We start from the raw sequence: 21,920 nt of genomic DNA on the forward strand, positions 1-21,920 counted from the left end.
AAATTTTTCCTGCTTTATTGCCATGAATATAAAATTTCAATTTTAATTCTCTCATATATTTTTCCGTTTCTGCTAATGCCAATACATCGAGTTCCTTTCTTACTTTAGCTATTTGACTACCATACAATCTATTTGGTTTAATTTTATTTTCCTCTTCCAATTTGGATAGTACCTGAAGTAATCTTAAACGTTCAGCATCCATTTTCTTTTTACTGCTAGCCCCTGATTTTATAAAAAAGCCCCTCATTACAACCTTTTGTGCCAACCATAACGAGGAGGCTGCTATATCATCCTTGTCATTTTCCTGAAAATATTTAATGAGAGCCTCCTTAGCTTCTAAAAAATTTTTATCATCGTCCAACACTGCCTCGTTCATTCTCCACGACCCCATTCCCCGTCCCGGGTATTTAGCTTGAAATGTAACTATAACCGGTGAATGGTCTGACCAAGTTCTAAGGCCGATGTGCACTTCTAATATATTATTCAAAGTAGGTTTATCTACTATGCACATATCTAACCTTGAGTATGTCATATGTGCAGAAGAATAAAACGTATAATCTTTACCCGATGGATACAGACATCGCCAGGTGTCATATAAGTCGTAATTATTGATCAATTTCCTTAATTTCTCACTATTACTAACGGCCAAGGGATGAGGGCTTTTTTCTTCTGTTCTAGAAATATCCAGTGTTGGATCTAGAGTTGTGTTATAATCGCCACATATTATCAAATTGCCCACACGCAACTCCAAAAAATTTTTTAATGCTGCCTTTATAAATTTTATCTGGAAAGTATTTGGGGCATATAAAGAAACCAATGTAATTTCAATCCCGTTCAAGGAGCCTACTAATATTAATAACCATTACGCCTCATCTGTATATTGTATATTCACTTGAAAACCCCAATCTGCATGAACTAAAATTGCTACTCCTTTAGTTTTATTGGCTGAATATGCATGAAATTCCTGTGGGTATTGTCTTATTTTTAATCTAAAGGCCTCTTGAGATCTGAAGTGTGTTTCCTGTAAACATATTACAGCTGCCTTAGATTTCCTCAATTCCTGATGCACCAACTGTCTCTTATGTGGACTATTTAATCCATTAACATTCATGGTAAATATTCTAAATCTTGTATCCATAGTTACTTTTAATGTGTTTTTATTTTTCAATTACATCTTTATAACCCTTAAAAATGTCGCCATATTTGGGCCTAAGTCACTATTAATTACCTGTGTATTCCTAATATTTATGCTGTGCTTCCGTTTGAGAGAAAGAAAACAAAAATAACCAGCAATACTCTCTGACTTCAAATAATGAAAAATAAAACACAATAAATAAAAAAATAAAAAGAATCACAACCAAGAAAGAAAAACCATCCAAAAAAAACATCAAATACATATACACCCTTATTGAAAAGGATAAATTAATGGCCTGTTCAGGAATACCCATATTTCCTGTAACGGCCAGGGGGCGTGAGTAGAACGACCCACTCAATGCAAGGCCAAGCTAGTAGCAAATGTCAAAACCAAAAACCAGCTATCATACTCATTTCCCCTCTTCCCCCCCCCCCTTCCCTCTCTCACTTTTTAATTATAATTAATCTATTACTAAATATACCTAATTTTTATATTTTCCTTTTTGTTTTACCCAAGATATTGTTTTAAATTTGTATTTGTAACTGTTACCCAAGGGTTACCCAAGGATTACTATAAATCTAAATTTGTAACTGTTACATTTATTTACATCAATCTTAATAACGGAGAGAAAGAAAAAAAAGACGGGAAGGAGAGAGAAAAAAAAAAAAACATGAATAGTTATTATGCTATCCCTCTTGCCCTAGGCAGCCGACTACTACATTTACGCTAAGCACAACCCTAATTCGTGTACTATAATATATTGCAGACTATTATTTCTTATTATTCTTTTCAAGCGCTAGTATTTTGTTAAAACCCTTTAAGGAGAGGGGTATTTTTTATATACACCCCTATATACTTATTAATCCTTAATAGGGAACACATGGGATGGTAGAGACTGGAGATCCGGCCGAGTACCAGTACCTTTTTGGAGGAACCGGTGCCTTGTATGTGTTTTACTTCTCGCTGTTGTGGCAATAAAGGTTGAAATGTAATCTCATGCACAAGAAAAATAAAGAATTATAAAAAATAAAAAAGGAAAGAGGATCTTTGTACTTGTTCACCCTCTTATTGAAGCCCATTTTGTTGCTGTGTCATTTGTTATTTTCTGGTGTTATTAGATTGGGGCTGAACTCTACAAGCCTGTCTGTGGCATGTACACTGTACTAGTCATTTCTGACAAAATGGGACATTTACACCTCCTTTAATATTCCTTACTGCGCCTCTCGATTCATCTTCTTTTTATGTTCAATTTTCGTTTTGAGGGGATGGGAGATTGGTTCACAAATTTGTTGGTTCCAGTGTATAAAAGAGTGGTGCACAAATGCACCCAACAATATTTCCAACCACTGTCAGGGTGGCGGTTTTCGGAGAAAGAAAGGCAGCTTTTATGATGTTCATTTGTTTTGGGGATGTAATCAATGTTAAAAATAGAAGAACAAATAAAAAATCCAAAAGAGGAATCAAAAGTATCAGAAATATGGATTAGTGTGGCACATTATAGAAAAGGGGTATTTTTGCTTATTTGCAGGATCCACAGGGAGCAATCATATTGTTTGAATGAACAGCTTTTCTCAGCCTTCTCAGCTTTAGATTGCAGGTCCTACTTCCACTTGCTAAAATGTCTACCGCCAAAAAGCAAAAGCTTGACATCCGCGCTTTTCAGCCTTCATGGACTGAGGAATATGTACAGCAGAAGGATTGTGCTGTGTGTGTGCATTATGCTGTGAAAGTATTGTTTGCCGAACATCAAGTGTCAAAAGACATTTTCAAACTAAACATGAATCGTCATTTAATAACATGGAGGACAAAATGGAAGCCATAAAAAGTGCAGTTTGTAGATATAAAAAACAAACAAGTATATTCAGCCAAGTAATTGAAGCAAAGGATAAAGCTACTGAATGTAGTTATAAAATTGCTCAGTGTGTAGCAAGAAAAGGGAAACCTTTCACAGATGGTGAATATATTAAAGAAGCCTTTATAAACGGTGCTGAAGTTTTATTTGGCGATTTGCCTAATAAATATACAATGTTATCACGGATAAAAGATATACCAGTATCGGCAAGAACAATAGAAAGACGAGTGACCGAAATGACAGACAATATACAAGATAAGCAAAGAAGAAGTTTAAAAGATGCTCTTGTCTTTAGTGTCGCTGTGGATGAAAGTGTTGATGTAAATGACATGGCTCGCCTTGCAGTAGTTGCTCGCTACTGTGAAAATGATCGCATTTATGAAGAATTGTGTTGTCTCAAATCACTTGAAGGAAAAAAAGGAGAGGATATTATGTCTGCATTTGCAGATTATTTTGAAAAGCAGAGTATAGATATCAATAAAATATTCTGTATAACTATAGATGGAGCCCCTGCCATGGTTGGAAAAAACAAAGGATTTGTAAAACTTCTCCAAGAACGCATCGGTCGTCCTGCACTGAACATCCATTGCATAATTCACCAAGAGAACTTGTGTGCAAAAATCTCATCTTCATCCTTGAACTTTGTGATGGAAACAGTTGTTAAAATTGAAAATTTTTTAGTTAGCCGCCCTGCATTAACCCACAGACAGTTCAGGTCCTTACTGGAGGAACTGGAGAGTTTGTATTCTGATCTCCCTCTTTATAATAACGTTCGTTGGCTCAGTCGTGGCAAGGTATTGAGCAGATTTGTAGCATGCTTGGAGGAGATCAAGAGTTTCACCAGTGAAAAAGGTCATAATTACCCAGAGCCAAGTGATATTAACTGGCTTTGCAAGGTTATGTTCCTGGCTGATATAACTGCACACCTGAATGACCTGAATTTACAGTTAGAAGGAGAAGGACAAACTGTTCTTCATCTTTATGAATACTGGAAAGGATTCATGGAAAAACTGAATGTGTATTGTCGGGATATCACTACTGAGACATACAAGTATTTTCCCAATCTTTTCACACATGAAGATCATTTTGAATCTGCATCGAAGCCGTCTCACAACTGCTCATTCAGAAGCCTGTGTGAAGCTTAAAGTTACACAGTATGTTCCTGACATAGAGGAACTAAGCAAGGAAAAGCAAGGACAGGGATCTGACTAAGTTTGTCCTGTAAAAAATAAAAAAAAGCTGTTGTATGTTCTTTGTTATTACGTTTTAAAAATATTTTCAGCACGTGTAAATGTAATTAGAAATTACATTAAAAAGCAAAAGACAAATCAATACGATTAGTTGTTCTCTTAAAACAGACCTTCTTTATTTGTTGTTATCATTAATAAAATATTAAACTTTCTTAAACATGCATTCCTCATTGAATTTATTGCCGGCACACCAAGGGACGTCATAGTTTTATTTTGGCACAGCACTACCAAAAGGTTGCCTACCCTTCGTCTAGAATATCTTGCAAAGCTATAAGGAGAGAGACTAGACTGACATCCTTGCCATCCAGAATGTCTTTCCTAATGGAAGCTGGAACAGAATTTACAGGGTTGATACCGTGTTAAGTGGTGGGAGTGATAGTAATTTCCCTACCTTGTGTGTTTGAAGGTGCAGGTGCTGGCCCTGCAGTATGAGGTGCGCTGGTAACCATAGGGTTTATGGTTTCTATCTTGGTCATTCTCTCATTAAGTGACTGAAGGGTGGACAAGATGGATGACAAAGTCTCTTGAAACTGTCCCAAACAGCTGACATTGGGCTCCTGAGAACTTGTGCCAGGCCTAGGATCGTCGGACCAGAATTCTGCTTTCCTAGCTGTGGCCGGGAAAGGAACGTTCCTACGGCGTAGTTCTGCTGCCAATTTAGGAATGGTCCAAGATCTCAGAGACCCAGGGGTAGTGGTTATGAGAGATACAGCTGGTGAGATAGGTCTAATAGGTGTACTGGGCCCAAAGAGGGAGCCCTGGAGAGACAAGTTGTCTTTATGGAGTGATTTTTGCGACATCCTATGAAGAGATTAGTAAATACAAAACTTTGAGCCAATGGTGAAATACCGTATATAGAACTGGCTTGCTAGCTAGTGCCGGTGATAGGTGAATCCCTGCTAATTGCCAAGTGGCACGGAGAGGCTCTTCCTATGATTTGGCCCGTGGGGAAATGTGGCCACCGAACGATGTGGCGGGATGTTGGCCTCATGGGAACTAGAACAAAGGTATTAGGGGCAGCTCTTGTCCCTTGCAGCCAGTTCTCTATCCCTGTTTGGGGCTTGTCTTATGGAAAAGCAGCGTAAACATAACCGTACGTACCTAATAACAGGATGAGATAGAACCTGAGTAGAAAGCTGGAGGGATGATGCAGGTTTAAAGATGCCTATTTGAAAAAGGATCAATTATTAACTAATGATAAGTGGAGTAATGGTTATATCCTAGTGTTTATATATATATATATATATATATATATATATGTGTATATATATATATATATATATATATTTGTGCTCGGAATCTCTATTATGTTAATGGAATGTAGAGTAGGAGCAAAGTTGGTTGAGGTGTGCCGAAACCAACGTACGAGTAGGCCTGTAAAAAAGAGGGCCCACAAAGAGAAATGTGTAAAGGAGGGTGTAGGTGGGTGGGGTCAAAACAGCTTGAACGGCAAAGGTAAGTAGGGGGGGAGGGTTTATATAGGGTCATAACTCCTCCCACAAATTCAGGCCAATTGGCCTTCCAACTTGGAATCTCTATTATGTTAATGGAATGTAGAGTAGGAACAAAGTTGGTTGAGGTGAAAGCATAGGTCTACACATAGTACTTTGTATATAGATAGAATAAACATATAGGAATACACTCTCCCAGCATTATCTTACTGTTCTATCATATGTACCAACACTTTAAAATGCATTCCTATATGTTTATTCTATCTATATACAAAGTACTATGTGTAGACCTATGCTTTCCCATACTCGTATGCATGTATGCTTATATATATTACTGTGCATTTATATTTGTGTATATGAGTTCATGTGCATGTATGTATCTGTGTTTATGTATATGTACATCTGTTTATGCGTTCACATATACATATTTTTGTGTGTGTGCATGTATAAAGTGTACCATCCTCTGCACTGTCTGCTTGTTTTTTTGTTTTTTCCATCTCTCCCCCTCACTCTGCTCTTCATAAAGATATTTATGACCCTCTGCAAAGATGGTGTCTATTTTCTAACAAACCTGTGTCTTATCTAAACTCATGTCGCTTTAACCCCTGTATTACAACTCAACTTTGAATTCTATGTGTTGTCTTGCTCAGAAAAACTTCAGACTTGAGAAAGAGAGGTTCTCCCGAAAGCTTGTCATTAAAAAATTCTGTTAGTCCAATAAGAAAGGTATTACAAGATACAAATTGTATCTGTTTTTTACATCTATATATATACACACACACATATATATATATATATATATATATATATATATATTGGGAGAAAAAAAACAATAGTAAAACTTTCCCTCCTCTAAACAAGGAAGCTTCTCCTTTACCAAAGAATTCAGCATACTGCTCATCTCTGACCATACACTTTCTCCTACTTTCTCCCGAAAACTATACAGCTGACCCCATACCCTCCCCTACACCAGAGACATCTCCTATAATGGAGACTTCAGTACACTGAAACTACCACTTCACTTCTAAAGTTCAGGATCGCAGAGAGCCAGAGTTGGGAGTTGCAAAAGGACAGAAATTCAACTGTCGTACTCACCAACTATTCTCCTTCATCTCGGACGAGCCCTCATTTGAAAGCAAGTGATGATTCTCTGGGTCAGCAAGTATACTCTCTTATGCCATGATCTTTCTTATCAATTTGGAACTCTCTATAGTTCTCTTTATCTCCAACAAGTTGGTGAGGAGCCCCAATGAACAAGACAACACAATATAAGGTTCAATGTGACTTCTGACATTTAATAGGTGGTACAACAGGTTATATTAAAAAAGGAAACAGAGGTGGTTTTATGAGCATTATCCAATAATTACATATTTCATCTATCTTATTTTAACATATCTTAATCTATAGCCAGCTTGCAGGTGTGTTGGGGTAGTAATCTTGCCATGCACTACAGAGTTAGAAATAGACATGTTACTACACAGGTAGAAATACAGAAGTGAAAAACAGAAAATAAGACCAACACCCTGGGACAGAAAAGTGAATAGTTATGTGCCTAGAGGAATATTCACTAAGCATTGTATAGATAAAGTGTTTTATTCCCAACAGCACAACTGCAGAAAGATTGACGAAACTTGAGTGCGTAACATTAGATATAGTGTCCATTTTCACTGATCCAAAAAAGGTAAAAATGTGGGGTCAAAAGGTAAAGCAATAGCGATCTTGTCAGCATTGTTAACAGCTAATAAACATGATAAGCATTATGGTATATATCAGACATTAAGTTATAATTTTCCCCAAATAAGTGATATGTTCCATGAAAGTATATTTTATTCTTACTATTGCTATGTACCTAAATCAGATTTGCTACCAAATATATCCATTAAAATGTCAAGCATTCCATTAGTTTGAAAAAAAAAAAGGATGCCGTGAAATATAATGTGGCAAAGCAGTCAAACATCATTTAAAGGAACAATCCAATGTTAGGTACACAAAGTGCACTGTGTCACCACACCCCCACTGTAAGGAGTCAAACTTTTTTAGAATAATTTAACTTCTTAATTTTGTGTTCACCAGACATAGCTCCTGCCTCCTATGCTTCTCTGTTAGAACCAGATGCTTCTGCGTAAGAGCTTCTGTTTGCCCTTCAGAACTGTAATGCACCCCCACATTACTGGGCTTAGCTCAGTGAAAATAGCCTCGACTGCGCAGTAGTGAAGGCAGAGAGTTGCAACCAGCAGACCCTAAGAATTTAAATTGTTCTGAAACCATTCTACTCATTACAATGGGGGGTGCCAGGGCACTCCAGTTGTGTTTGTGCTTGGAGTGTTCCTTTAATGAGGATTATATACCGAAATGTAAAATCGGAAACAAATATTATATTTGTACCAATATATTAATAAAATATTAACAAAAATGTAACAAATATGTATAGTCTATAAAACATTGTTACCTCCATGCCAGAGCTACCCATGTTCTATTATGTTGCATTGTTTAGAAGCAATGTGTAAGGGAAATGCCATCATGTGTCAAAAATGTTTCTGCTTTGGAGCAAGTTGGAAAGGTTTGGCAGGCAGTAATAGTGCAGGTGATGCTAAATTCATTGGGGTCAATTTACAAAATGGCTTGTTGTCCATTTTAAACTTATACAAAAAAAAATATTATCTGTGATTCATCAGCACAAAACAAAATGTGTCTGACTGAAGTAAAGTACTCCATTAGGAAAGCATTGAAAGTGTCACAGCATTAGTTACTTAAGATAATTTCTTTAGCACTCTAGTACCAAAGTTTTACTTAGCATACAATAAGTTAATATTAACCTTTTCTGTGACACAGTGAAGAGCAGCACAGTGTGGAGAAAGACACACATAACGCACTCACAATACAAGTATCCTTGTAGAACCGGGGGGCTGTTTGCAATTATTGACTTGCTGACATTTCAGCTTCACATTTAAAGGTCACTAAAGTGTCAATGGAAGTTTGTCATACCTGACCCAACGTATGACAGCCCCCCTCTAACTTTTAGTAAGGTTTTTGGAATTGTTCTTTGTATTTTTTGGGGTGACAGTAAGGTCCTGGTATACCCCAGTAATTGACAGCACGGACTCTGTATGAACCAGATACTTTTGCACTTTCTAGGAAAAAAGAAAAAAAAATGCAGGTGTAAGTCATCGGAAATACATAAGAGTTCCATGTATTTTAAATTGAAAATGTAATGCATATTCCATATACCTTCGCTCTGTAATTAGAAAGCAATGAAACGCACATTCAATGCATTTGGTTAGAGTTTCACTTGAACGTTGCAAGTGAAAATTCATGAAATAACGGTAATGTGTACAAACAGCATATAAAGCGCATGACAAGACAAACTGACAATTTTCCCAAAGAAAAGCTTGTCTTTGGATGAAATCTATACCAGCAGATGATTGGACAATGAAGACATTGAGATCACTGATTGGAACAAGAATGCAATATTTGTACATTTTCTTTCTTCATAAAGTCAGGTCCAAGTATTTTAGGGCAGACAGTTCCCCATAAGGTAACATTTTTCTTATGAAAGATATTTCCAGGCCTCACTCATCGATGTGTGCAGCACATTACATCAAGGTGTGAACAGAGAGAAAAATATCATATAAAATTGACTTTAAAAATACCAGTTTCAAAATAAGATATAAAGTACAATGTTTCGCTTTGGTGAGTAGATGTATACGGAGATCGCCATGAAAAAAAATCTTCAATACGGAACACCGTGGTGGACTGTCCAAATATATATCAAGACTGCCATGCATAGGAGTAGGCTGATAACTAAGCCTTAACTAAGAGGTTATCTTCTACTAGCTAAAAGTGTCACTGTGCCATCTGCACCCACCTTTGTTCTGCATACTTTTGTTTTATTTTGATCTGCTTCCTTTATTGCTTTCATTTTCCTATCTCTGCAATAACCTCCTGACAATAGGCCTCATCCCAGAGGTGAGTATAGTTTTACACGGCATAGGCTCCTAGTTCAATGTATGTCACCTGGAGTTTGCACCCCCTAGATCAGGGGAAGGCAACCTTCGGCACTCCAGATGTTGTGGACTACATCCCCATTATGCTCTTACTCCCATAATGCTGGAAAAGCATCATGGGAGGTGTAGTCCAAAACATCTGCAGTGCAGAAGGTTGTCTATGCCTGCCCTAAATGATACATGGAGGCCATTTTGCCTGCAGTTGCTAGCATCCCACTTGTTACTCTTTCTTGCAATTTTAGGCTGTGTAATGTGGTAGCTCAGTCGTATATCGAGTTCCAGCGTTTTGTTTTCTCTTCTAGTAATCTAGTCAGTTTGCCTAGCTGAACATATAATTCCTGATTCTACTTTAGCCCTGACTAGAAAATGTCCACACTGTTTTCTTTTCTTTCTTTTTTATTTTTAATAAAATGTGCTCCATTCCTGACATGTCCTGTATTTCCAATGTAATATTGCATGTTTTATTTCAACCTGGGGATGTGTCAAGCTTGTTTGTGATTCATAGCACAAAAAAAAAGAATGTCAAATAAAAGGGGGAAAAAAGTCACCAATGACATCGCAAGCTATACCGACATAATGCAAAAGGAACAATAGAGAGCAAATCAATGGCAAGAGAGGGTAATTTGGCCATGCATTAGGGTGTGAGCCAGACACATGTTTCATTTTAAAGGGAATTTATGTGGTTCAATAAGTAGGGTGAGAGATATTTGGACTGAATCAATGATAATGTATTATATTCATTTTCTGTACTATAAATATCAAAAGTGTGAGTGTTGTTGTTTAAAATTAACATTTATTATGTATGCCATACTATTTATCATTTATGTTATTTGATTTAAATAGGAAGCTATATTTACTGCGAGAAGCCAGTTCCTGATGGACACTATGTGATTATAGACCGTATAAAATGGTTTTAAGTTATGTTTGCACTTCCATTTTTGCATTACAGTCCTGTCATATTCCAGACACAAAAATAACCTAAGTGCATTTAATTGTTTTTCGTTTAATATTTATTGGGCATACATTTAATATATTTTTGCCTCATAGTCATGCTGTGTTTTTTTGTTTTCACATTCAAATCTCATACGTTTTGCTAAAAGAAGAGATACAGATGTCCAAGCACAGTGGACCATTCACCTTTCTATGTATTATCTGTAGTATTTGCTTGGCTCCACTGGGGCAGAGGGACTGACTTCAAGTTAAAAGATTCTTATATTTTCAAGGCTGCGTGTCTACCAGATTTAGTTTCTATATCATCGAGAGATTTTTTAAAAAAAACTTTTATTATGCTATCTATATTATTGTTGAATTCATACTATGATAGCAGTTTCTCATCTGTCTGCTGCTTCTAAAAATGCACAGATATTGTTTAGTTTTTATCATAACATGCCAGTTGGTTTTAGCACTCTACCTGTGTAACAAATATACAAATTTGAAAACAAAATATCATAGTTACCTGGACTGTATATAAACAAGGTAAATATTGAGTCATGTATATTTATCCTTTGGAATATTGACCTATCCAGTGAAAATTCAACCTCATATGTTTTTAAACACCTGAAAAATAAGAAATCTTATTGAAATTTAGTCACAGTAAAGCCCCTGTTTCATATCCAGCTATCAATCTTATCTTTGTGTCTTGCCTGTAGCAACATTATAGGCAATATTGTCCTGTGTTCGCAATGCTCAATAAAACAATGAATTACAAAAGAATAATGAAGAGATAGAATAAGAGCAAGAAAAAAGAGAGACCAGAAAAGGTGATGAAACAATGTAGAGAAGCAGAAGGCAGGAGGGGTATGTGTGAGGAGAGATTAGGTCAATTTTGAGAGGTTCTAGAGAGACAGATTGAGAGCTTGCAATCCAGAGGAAGGAGGCAATTAGACAAAATGATGCAGGGGATATTGAGAATGATGGCCAGAGACATAAAGAGTGTCATCGCAAGCACTGCTTAGGTTGAGATGGCCTATGGAGGTTGTAGGTAAAAAACCGCAGGCATCTGGAGGATCAAACTATAAAGTAGACAGCAACCAAGGTGGGCGGGTGTTATAGTTTTAGTAGTTGCAAAGATGAGGTTTGTGAAATTTTTTGACAGTTATCAAACCCTTAATATCTAAATTTTAGCCATTAAATTCCCCCAAGAAGATCAATGCTACTGTATTATTTCCACATGAAAAAGAAAGGACCGCACTCATCCAAAAGCTTGACAAAGACCTTTGTGGAGGTCGAAACGTTGATGTGCACGTGATGATCCACATATAAACTAGAATTTGTACCCACTGAGTGCCTGAAGTCTCATTTTGGATATACTATGCTACTATAATACGACATATTCGCATGACAATTCCAAATGCTAGATGAAGTTTTGCGTGACGTTTAAGTATGATGCCATAAGAATTTATTTTATTGTTGCCAAGACTACATCAGTCAACAGAATGGTCTTGCTATATTTCCTATACAGCCAGAAAGTTAAACATGGAACCTACTGTGATAAGACAGCATTGATCTAGGGGTGCCTAGTGCAGGCAGAAGTGTATGCAGACATGGTAATGGCATTCACCATGTAGAAACCTAGGATTTATGTTTCAGAAATACATTTAAATTTCCTTTTCTTAGTTATTCATTGTTTTAGATATATCCTAACAAATTTACATCCATCAATAGCTTCATTACTTTCAGCTTAGTTACTTCATTTCTAGGGTGGAATATTAAAAACCAATTCTGTTTTACGGCTAAAAATAAAACAGTTTCTAAACCATATATTTACCTGGAATTTACATGTTCATCATTCCACACTACTGCTATCTGCCCCTTAGTAAGGGAAATAATATAAAGACCAGTTACCTTAAAAAAAAAAAAAAGGGAAAAACTTAAATACTTCCACATACTCTTAAAACATTTGCTAAACGGTGAATTGTAAATACAACGTGTGAAGTTTTACCCCAAATAATCAGGTTAAAATTCAAGAGCCAACAATATTTGTAGACTATTTACTATTTATACTTCAGCAGTTTAGAGCTAAATTATGCAATTTTGGTTTTTAAATTGACCAGAAAAAAAAAATGCTTTAAAAAGTTGGTATTCATTCTGTATTATGATTTGGGAAAATAAATGAAAATTTATCAGAAGGTACAAACAAGGCCAATTGCTAGCCGTTATTGCAGACTGCAAATAATCCTTTTAGGAATAGGTCATGTTCAATTGAAGAAGTTTAAAATAATAATTTCCTTATCCTTCCAAAACGCACACCACACATTCCACTCAAGTTCTTCTTTACTTTAAGTTCAAAATAGCTGTATATGATGAGCTCATGGCTGTTGACCTGCTTATTGTACCCTTGAATTGTCAGTAAAATCACAAAATAGGTTTCATTCTAACATGTGGGTAATCCTCACCTTGTTAGGAGGACCTTGAGGTCTTTCACAGATGTGAATGAGCAGCACAGAGGGAACAGGAAGCTTTAGCTTTAAAATCATATTTCCATCTTTTGGAAAAGCAGTAGGCCCTCTCACAACAGGATCCTTAAAATAGAACATCAGAAGATTACAATTAACAAAGTCCTTTCATAAACAAACAAACACTGGCCTCAATTTATTATTTTTGGAGAAAGTGTTTAAAAGATCACATGATTTATGTTCAAAAATCGGCATAGACTTTAATGGGGACTTCTGTACACAAATCATTTCATTGTGATTATTTCAGTAACTTATCCAAAAAATATTATGTTGAGGAAAGACAATTACTGATATCACTATGGCCTCTATTTAATATTTTTGGATAAGCTTTTAAAATTATTTAAAACTATGACAAATATTTTAATATTTTCAAATATCAATATATATTTTGATATCTAGATAGTTTTTGATATTCTAACATACTGAAAAAAATAATTTTTAAAGTTTATCCAAAAATATTAAATCATTTGAAAAGCGTATCCAAAAATATTAAAGCCTATGTCTGATTTATGAATCTGTGAAGTAACAAACATTTCATTAGAGCACTATGTATTTGGACATTTCGCCACAGGTGTCTAAAAATGTGAAGAACATTGGGCAATTGCTTATGTTTTATTGCCATTTTCATTAATACAGAGCTCAATGTTAAGAATATGTTTAGGCCTTTTCACTGGTATATTTGCCAATACCCCCCTGTAAATCGTCAGGACCATTACTGAATTACTATGCCAGGGATTAGAGCCAGCTTGGTTAAAATGGTGTCATAAGCACCAGAATCAGCCTGCAATATGAAAGGGCTAGTCGTTTTAAATTTGTCATTTACTGCATAAAGCATATTGTGTTTAATGTTATGGCAGTCATGTTTTACTTATGTAATGTTACATAGAATACTATAATATGTGGTATTACATGCTATGCACACAAGGTATCATTCATATTCTATATCGGTTTCTGTTATGTTTTTTAATTATGTTTCAAAAGTGCTGCACAACCTTCCAATCAAAAGCCTACCCCAGTTCCCTGGTTGTTTATATGCCACACCTTTGCATGCTCATCCTCTGTGTATAGATTGCCCTGATACTTTGTTTCTCACTCGCTGTTACCATGAACCCTGTTACCATGCTAGTTTGGCTTTTGCATTGTTTGATGTCTGAACTCTTGCACCCCTGGGCCCGCAGTGCTGATCAAGGCTCTGCTATCCTTTCTAGCATTGTATGCTATCCAGTTTCAAGCTGCAATATCTTCTAGCAGTCACACAAGTGGGAGCTGGGCCTTGGTAGAGACTCCTTGTTATTTTGGGATGCCTACACCACTGGCGGAACCTCTGTATGTCTGTGAATCTGCATGTGTGCCAGAGTGTGTATCTGTAGGTGTGTCAGTGTTTGCATGTGTCAGTGTGTGTATTTGTATGTGTGTTACTGTGTTTGCAAGTGTCAGTGTGTGTATTTGTATGTGTGTTACTGTGTTTGCATGTGTATCAGTGTGTGTATTTGTATGTGTGTTACTGTGTTTATCTGTGTGTCTGTGTATCTGTGTGAATATCTGTGTCTGTGTATCTGTATCTGTATGTGTATTAGTGTGTGTACCTGTGTATCTGTATGTGTGTCAGTGTTTGTATCAGTATCTCTGTGTAACTGTATGACACACCCCTACATTCAAAGGCAAACACTACACACAAGTAAACCATTGCTTTCAAATGTCAACAGTAAAAAAAAATAATTAGTTTGTTTCTCACTTGTGACTTGTCACTCGCTATTTGGTTTTGGAATTGGCTGTCTATTCATTTGTCAGGTTTCGGCACCATGACAATGTTTGCCATGAAAACTTCTGATGGATTTGAACCTTTTTCTGCGGTATGTTTAAGAATTTGGGTAATATGTAGGGCTGGAATGGTGATGGCTAACGTTGACACCATAAATAGTTTCTGGACTACATTACCCATGATGCTCAGCTAGCTTTTAGACTCTAAAAGCTAGCTGAGCATCATGGGAAATGTCATCCAGAAACAATTCATGGTGTCAAGGTTAGCCATCACTGGGCTAGAATCTGGTTGAATTTCTTATAATAGACATGAGACAATCCATCTGGGCCTGGTGCTTTGTGTAAAGGAAGTTAGTTAATCTGGCTGTTGAGTACCTCTACTGTTATTGGGTCTGCTTGGCCTGAATTTAGAACTGTCAAGGGTATATTGTTTAGATAGATTCTAATTTCCATCTTGGTGGGTTGTGTTTTGGTTGAGACTGTATAGGGTAGTGTAGTAGCTATCAAATTTCTTAGAGATGTCTTTTGGTGTTTGTATTTTGTGCCCTGATGAGGACAGTAAATAGGGGATTGTGCTTGGCGATCCTATATTGAGCCTATTGGCCAAGAGTTAACCTGCTTTGTTTCCTTGTACACAGTGTGCTGTATTCAGTTTTTGTTAGGTTAAATCTAGTTTTTTGCAGGTTAAAGCTCTTAATGTTGTTTTGAACATATGTTATATGTTTCTGGTATTTGATTTTGAACGTGCAAGTTATACAGTTGCTTTTGTCACTCTAGAGGATTTTTGTTGGATTTTCTTTTCAAGCATGATTCCCTCTTTATTAGTTTCCACCTGACTACCAGTTTGTGAGCTAACCATAATGTTATTGGGTCTGTTTCTGAGCTCTGGTTAAGTTCAAAATACTGAGTCATGGCCAATGTTACTTCTCAGACAAAATTTGGGTCTTGCAGGCTCATTCAACCTTCACAGGCTGCGGCCCCTGTAACCATATTGATCCCAGAGACATAGTATTGTTGGGGTGTGATCTGACCAAGTTTGTAATCAAATTTTGCATTGAAGTATATGAGCCATGTGTAGAAAATCCATAAATTCTTGAATAGGAGTTGTGGACATGTGAAAAATGGGTGTAGGTAGTAGGTAGTAGGTACACGGGTGTAAAATGTGCCACACATAAAAAATGGTGTTTGTGTAGTGAAGCCTGAATAGCTTAGCATTGCATGTGATGGAAAAGACGTGTCCAACGACTGGTCCCAGATATGGTTAAAGTCTCCACAAAAAATAACTATTCCCAGTTGGATAGGTTACAGTTTCATGAGAACATAGTGCAAAAAAATTATTTGTTGGATATTAGGGGAATAGACGTTCATTATGGTATATATAGCATTATTTAAGGAACATGTTTATATTAGATATCTTCCCTATGGGCAGAAAATACCAAGTGGTGATGAATAATGATGGTGACACCTCTAGCTTTGTTTGGAGCTGTTGCATAAAATTGTAAAGGGCATTCATTCTCTCTGTTGAATGGAGGAGTGTTGGTCCTTTAGGAACTGTGTTTCTTCCAAACATAGTTTTTTTTAAAATATCTTTGAGAAGTGAGTATCTTTTAATAGGGTAGTTTAGACCTGTAGGTTTTTGAGTTTAAATTGTTTTCATTATATGTATTTTATGATAATGTTTAGTATTATGCTGGCGGCCCTTCGGTGGAAACGTCTGTCTAAATCTTTCATGACTGCTCTCGATTACGAGCAGACCAGTGCATTTCAAAGTGTATTTTCTGCACTATATAGCGGTCGTATATAATGTTCTGGCTTGTGTCTGATTTGTCCAACCAAATCAATTCAATTGTTGGCAAGCTGTCAAATAATAAAGGAGAGACGTCAGAATGTGTCTCCTGCGATGCATTGTGAAGGGTCAGCTCCTCTACTCCCAGGGAAAGGGAAGATGGCCATGCACTGTGACTAGGCCAAAGGAGAGTAACAAAAGAGTTACAAAAGGACAAACATGAAGACATTGTATAAATAACATTAGAGATAAAATAACATTTGATATCATTTTAACTGATCAGCAAACTCCACGGGGAAGGGGGATCCAAACACAAATTGCCACCAAAGCCCTATCATCATCTTGGGAATAGTTAACCCCTTGTATAAGTGCTATGGCCATATGTAATCTTTAAGAAAAAAACATTGAACAGTGTATGAATTTTAGTATAATTTCTATTTTTATGTCTTAAATAAAGATAAGACCATTTAGTCAAGCCTTAACATTGTGCCCTAGGGCATTGAAAAAATTATATATGCCTACTTCTATCTTTAACATTCCAACATACACAAGTATTTGTGTGGCTCAACAAAATTAATTAAAAGAGATAGGACTTCAAGCCTCAACTCCAAATGTTTGAAATAGTTTCACTAATATTTCTGGAAACATAAAAAAAAAAAGCATAAACTAATTTCTGTCTACTAGCAGGGTGTCTCCAGGAAGTCATCAGAATTTTCTAGAGTAGCCAGTTTAACTCCACGTTTTTGGACCCGATCCGCCAATTCATTGTGCGCCTCCAAATTCTCCCATCTTAATTTCCATGTAGGATGTATTTGTGCCCAGGTTTTGGATATCTTTTCTAATATCACTGTTGGCTTGTTGCAGGATAGGCTGTGGGTTTTCAGACATGTAGTCCAGCATTGCTTTGAGCATGAAGTGTGTAAGGGCAGTCTCATCTAGCATAGGAGAATCTCATGCCTTTTCTCCCTCCCAGTCCTTGTCTCCGCCATCTTGGATGGAATCAGATGGAACCATCTACTTAATTTGGGCTTGTCTAGCCACGATGAAGCTTGTGTTGTCCTTTAATTCTGTGTTGCGCTTTCCCTTATTGTTGAGTCATTACCCAGGACTGTGCATCAGCTCTGTTTGTTAGAAATAACTGTATGTGGGGCAAATCTCAGACTAGCTCCTTCTCCACAGTGCCATGCAGCTTGAGGCCAGACCATTTTTTTGTAATTCTTTATTTTATTTGTGCATAGTGGGAACAACTGTTTGCACTGCCACAACAGCTGGTGCAGACAAATACGTAAACATCTTAGAACATTGGTATGGCATCAAAAACAGTGCACATTTTTGTTTTTTGAGAGTCCAGGCATAGAATAAGTTGAGTGTGGAACAGGCTTATACAAAAGAGAGATTACCACATATTTACAATGGTAAGCAGATGAATACAGGATAGGTTTATCTAGTGCTTGGGAATATTAGACTGGTGCGTCTGCTGTGGTTTTCACTGGAGGAGTGTATTAAAGTAAGCCTGCAGAATGAATAACAGTGAGACAAGGTTCAATACCGCGATGAGCAGCGTTGGTAACGTAGTGACTATGTGATACCTAGCGTCACTCAAGGGGAAACATGCTGTTGAGAACCCTGTTATATTAGTGGGCTGGCATTGGGTGTATTTAAACAAAACAATATGCGCTAGGCTTACTGGCTACATTGCCATATTTGGCATTAAAATGGTGAAATGCATGCGATTAAAGCAAACTATGAAAAGTGTAACAGGAGGAGTTCAACAGTCCACTGGTACCTGCTCCGCTCTGCTATGGCTGAGGTGAGTAGGCCGGTGCATGAGTAGTCAGGTGAGGTGCGCCTCAGTTAATAGTTTAGCTCATCTGCAGAACAAAAAGAAACAGAGTCCTCGGCAGTCCAGTATTAAGCATGACAGCCGTGCAGGCAGAAGCAACAGGCGTCCCGGTGAAGTGTAAGGTAGGTATGGGACACATGTAGCCAGTCCGCCTTAGGCCCTCAACCCACGCCAGTCCTCGAGGCCCACCGCCCGGCAGCAAGAGTCCGCTCGGCAATGTGTTGTGGCCAGTTGTTCTGTAAGAGCAATAAGTCCAGTTGTGGGGGTCTCAGTGGTAGGACCTCTCGTCCATCGGGACATGCTCTCTTCCCCCTGGGCCATGAGAGGGATCTCCGTCCGCTTCTCCAGCGTGGGGTAGCGCCTTGCTTGGTGAGAGTGTTTGGAGCCGCTGAGGGATAAGCAGTTCGTGCTTGTTGGTAAGTCCCGTTCTGAGGCAGTGGGATGTGAGTATTGGCGCCTATTAACTGTGGTGTTTTTTCCCTCTGTGTAGGTCTCTGTTTTCTGCTCCGTCTAGTGGCCGCTTTGGGGGTGCGAGGGGGAGTCTTGCCTATGTGGCGCTGGGTTGCCGGGAGGATCCATGCCGCCACTTCTTTTATCGCCATCTTGAAGGCCTGTCTTCGGGCATAAAGTTTGGTCCACAGATTGGCATATAGCTTGTCATAGAGCTCCTCTATGTTGGGCGGTTGGTGGAGCGTGCAGTTCATCACAGGTTGTGTCTTTCCCTTTAGTCTTGTGGGGGTCAACTCTTCCGGCGGGGATCGGGATGTAGTGTCCGACCATGCAGGCTAATTTCTGAGTCGCAGGGTTGAGGTGCGCGTGTCTGCCATTTCGGAGTCCCCTGCCCCCGTACTGCTTGTGGAGGCCGCAGGCTTGTTCGGAGAGTGCCGGGTGCTTGGTTCTCCGACTGGCGGGGACCAGGATGTCCTCCACCGGTCTGCCTCCTCCCTCGGTAGGCCTCAATCCGCTGATGCGGTACCCGGTTGTCCCAGACATCGGATTTGGCATCTCAGGGTTCGGGTCTGCCGCCGTGGTCCAGTGAGCCCACTTACAGGAGGGTGAGCGCACTTTATCCCGATTTATTCAATTTTTTCGTGCTGGTTTTCCAGGAGCTGTTGCAGAGCACGTCTTCTCTGCTCGCTGGTCAAGCTCCGCCCCCCATTCTCTGTATTCTAACATTTTAAATGGACAAAGAAGGCAACTTTAATTTTAGGGCTGTGATTGAGGGTGTGGCCAAGGGCAGAGCTGTTCTAAGAAAGTGTAGGTGATTTACTAATAACTAATAAGTTATGCTACTAAAATGTCAAATAGGACAAAAAGAATGAGTCTTATTTACACAGACTGCATTCTATACACATTTATTGATGTCACACTGTGCTTGAATGGTTTAACCCCAAAGGTTGCCTCCAGTGCCGATCTCAATGTTCCCCGGGCGACATCCGACTTCTAAATCTGAGTTACAGAAAGTGCAGAGTGATGTCAGGCTGGGGCACAGCTGATGCCCTAAGCCAATCAATAGCTCCCCATTTATAAAAAAGATATGTACATTTATTGCGTCATAGAATCATAGACATGCGCACGGGGTGTGCCGGGGCACACCATAATCCCCGCGGCACGCCTATGGATTGAGACCGGCAGGGGAGATCTCCCCTGTTGACTCATGCAGAGCCGGCGGTATCCGAGCGCCGGCTCTGCTCTAAGCCTCCATTAGCCAGTAGGGGGGATCAAAGATCTCCCTCACTGGCCCACAGCAGCAGGGAGGGAGACAGGAGAGGACCCGGGGAGCTCTAGCCAGCAGCTCCGCCAGGTTCCTCTCGCGAGGTCAGAGCATTGCCGCAGACGCTCAGATCTCGCGAGAATTTACTCTAGCCCCGCAGGCTAGAGTTCACTCACCACTGGACCACCAGGGATGGCAGCAGCACGACCCCCCCTCCCTACATAATGTAAGAAGGAAGGGGGTTATTAACTAAAAGGCCACCCCACCCCATACAATACACACAAACAGCACACACACATACATCACCCTTACACACACAGCACACACAGCTCACACAAACAGCACCATTACACACACAGCACCCTTACATATACACACGCACACACTAACATCACCCACACACATACAGCGCCTTCACACACACACAAGGCCTAACCACACAGCACCCTCACACACAGCGCCCTTACACACACACAGCGCCTTCATACACACAGACAGCGCCCACACACACAGCACCTACACACAGCACCCTCACACACCCTGTATGTGTGTATGCATGTGTGTATATATATATATATATACACACATATATATATATATATACACACGCGGCGTGTGTTTGTGCTTTAGGGTGCACACCCTTATACAATATTCTGCGCACGCCTATGCATAGAATGCATCAAAGCATTCTGCTTTGTTACGTTAAAACAAGGAGTTTTGCAGTAAGGCAAGGCATTTCCAACCATCAGCATTTACTTTGCTGAATCATCCCACAAGTCAGAAAAGACCCAAATCTAGAAAATCTAGCCTCAAGTTTGAAAGCCAAAAGTTGCAAATATGCATATGTAATAGACTGGAAAAATGACAGCCAGGATAGAAAATAAACACTAAAATGAGTGTTCCTCCTCATTGTATAAAATATAAACTGTATACATATACTATATACTGTAAACCTATTAAGTTGCAACATACATGCATAATAATTAAATAATCCTGTAGAGTATGAGAGAGACAGACATACAATTAACTCACCTCTGCATCCCGAATTTGCTTAAATTGTTTAATTGTAGGAAAGTCTGGACCGCCAGTCTTCTGCCATGCTAAATATGGGTTTGTGAGATTATTATCAATGTAATATGTAACATACACAGGATCTGCAGAGCAACAAATATAAGACTTTCGTTTAGTGAAGACAACATTTATATTTTCCAGTGCGGATAAAAATATAATATAACAACTGATGAGGAAGCACAGAAGCACTAAATAGAAATATACATATAATGCAAAAAGTATGCTATGGCGGGGAAATGGCTAATTAAAAAGATGCTAGGAGTATGATTAATTGAAAAACTAAATGAGTATGGTATGTTTTTAATGGGGCATTTCAACAGTTAAAGTCAATCTGTGGTTGCACCTGGATGTTTTGGTGTAACACTAATATAGCACCCGCCCCTGTCTCTGCCTACCCTCCAGCCCTCCCCGTGTGATTAGCGTTCCTAGAGTCTAATAATGTTGGTAGTGGATGGGGGTATGTGCAGTCATGGGTGAGGATTGGCTGTGATAGAGCAGAAGACAGCAGAAGTCTTCTGCTTCTTACTCTAGTCAATCAGTTCTCAGCATAGAAGTCTATGACAAGCACTTCCTACAGGAGATCTGAAGATATCAAAAT

The 21,920-nt window shown here is 38.5% G+C and overlaps 1 protein-coding gene across 2 annotated transcripts in view; it reads right to left on the reverse strand.

Moving 5' to 3' along the window:
- Nucleotides 1–8,497: 8,497 nt before the first annotated feature.
- IDUA (alpha-L-iduronidase) overlaps nucleotides 8,498–21,920 on the reverse strand; it is a 140,074-nt gene continuing 126,651 nt past the window's right edge. The window contains exons 10-14 of one of the 2 annotated variants that reach the window (XM_063458719.1): nucleotides 21,284–21,405; nucleotides 13,088–13,213; nucleotides 12,460–12,536; nucleotides 11,149–11,249; nucleotides 8,498–8,819 (exon numbers count right to left, since the gene is read on the reverse strand). In XM_063458719.1, the coding sequence (XP_063314789.1) occupies nucleotides 8,707–8,819; nucleotides 11,149–11,249; nucleotides 12,460–12,536; nucleotides 13,088–13,213; nucleotides 21,284–21,405 (539 nt within the window). In that variant the 3' untranslated portion in view covers nucleotides 8,498–8,706. Of the gene's footprint in view, nucleotides 8,820–11,022; nucleotides 11,104–11,148; nucleotides 11,250–12,459; nucleotides 12,537–13,087; nucleotides 13,214–21,283; nucleotides 21,406–21,920 lie in introns of those variants that run through there. The other variant, XM_063458721.1, reaches the window with a different exon arrangement.

Source organism: Pelobates fuscus, chromosome 6, assembly GCF_036172605.1.
Source record: "Pelobates fuscus isolate aPelFus1 chromosome 6, aPelFus1.pri, whole genome shotgun sequence".
In the NCBI taxonomy this organism is placed as follows: Eukaryota; Metazoa; Chordata; class Amphibia; order Anura; family Pelobatidae; genus Pelobates; species Pelobates fuscus.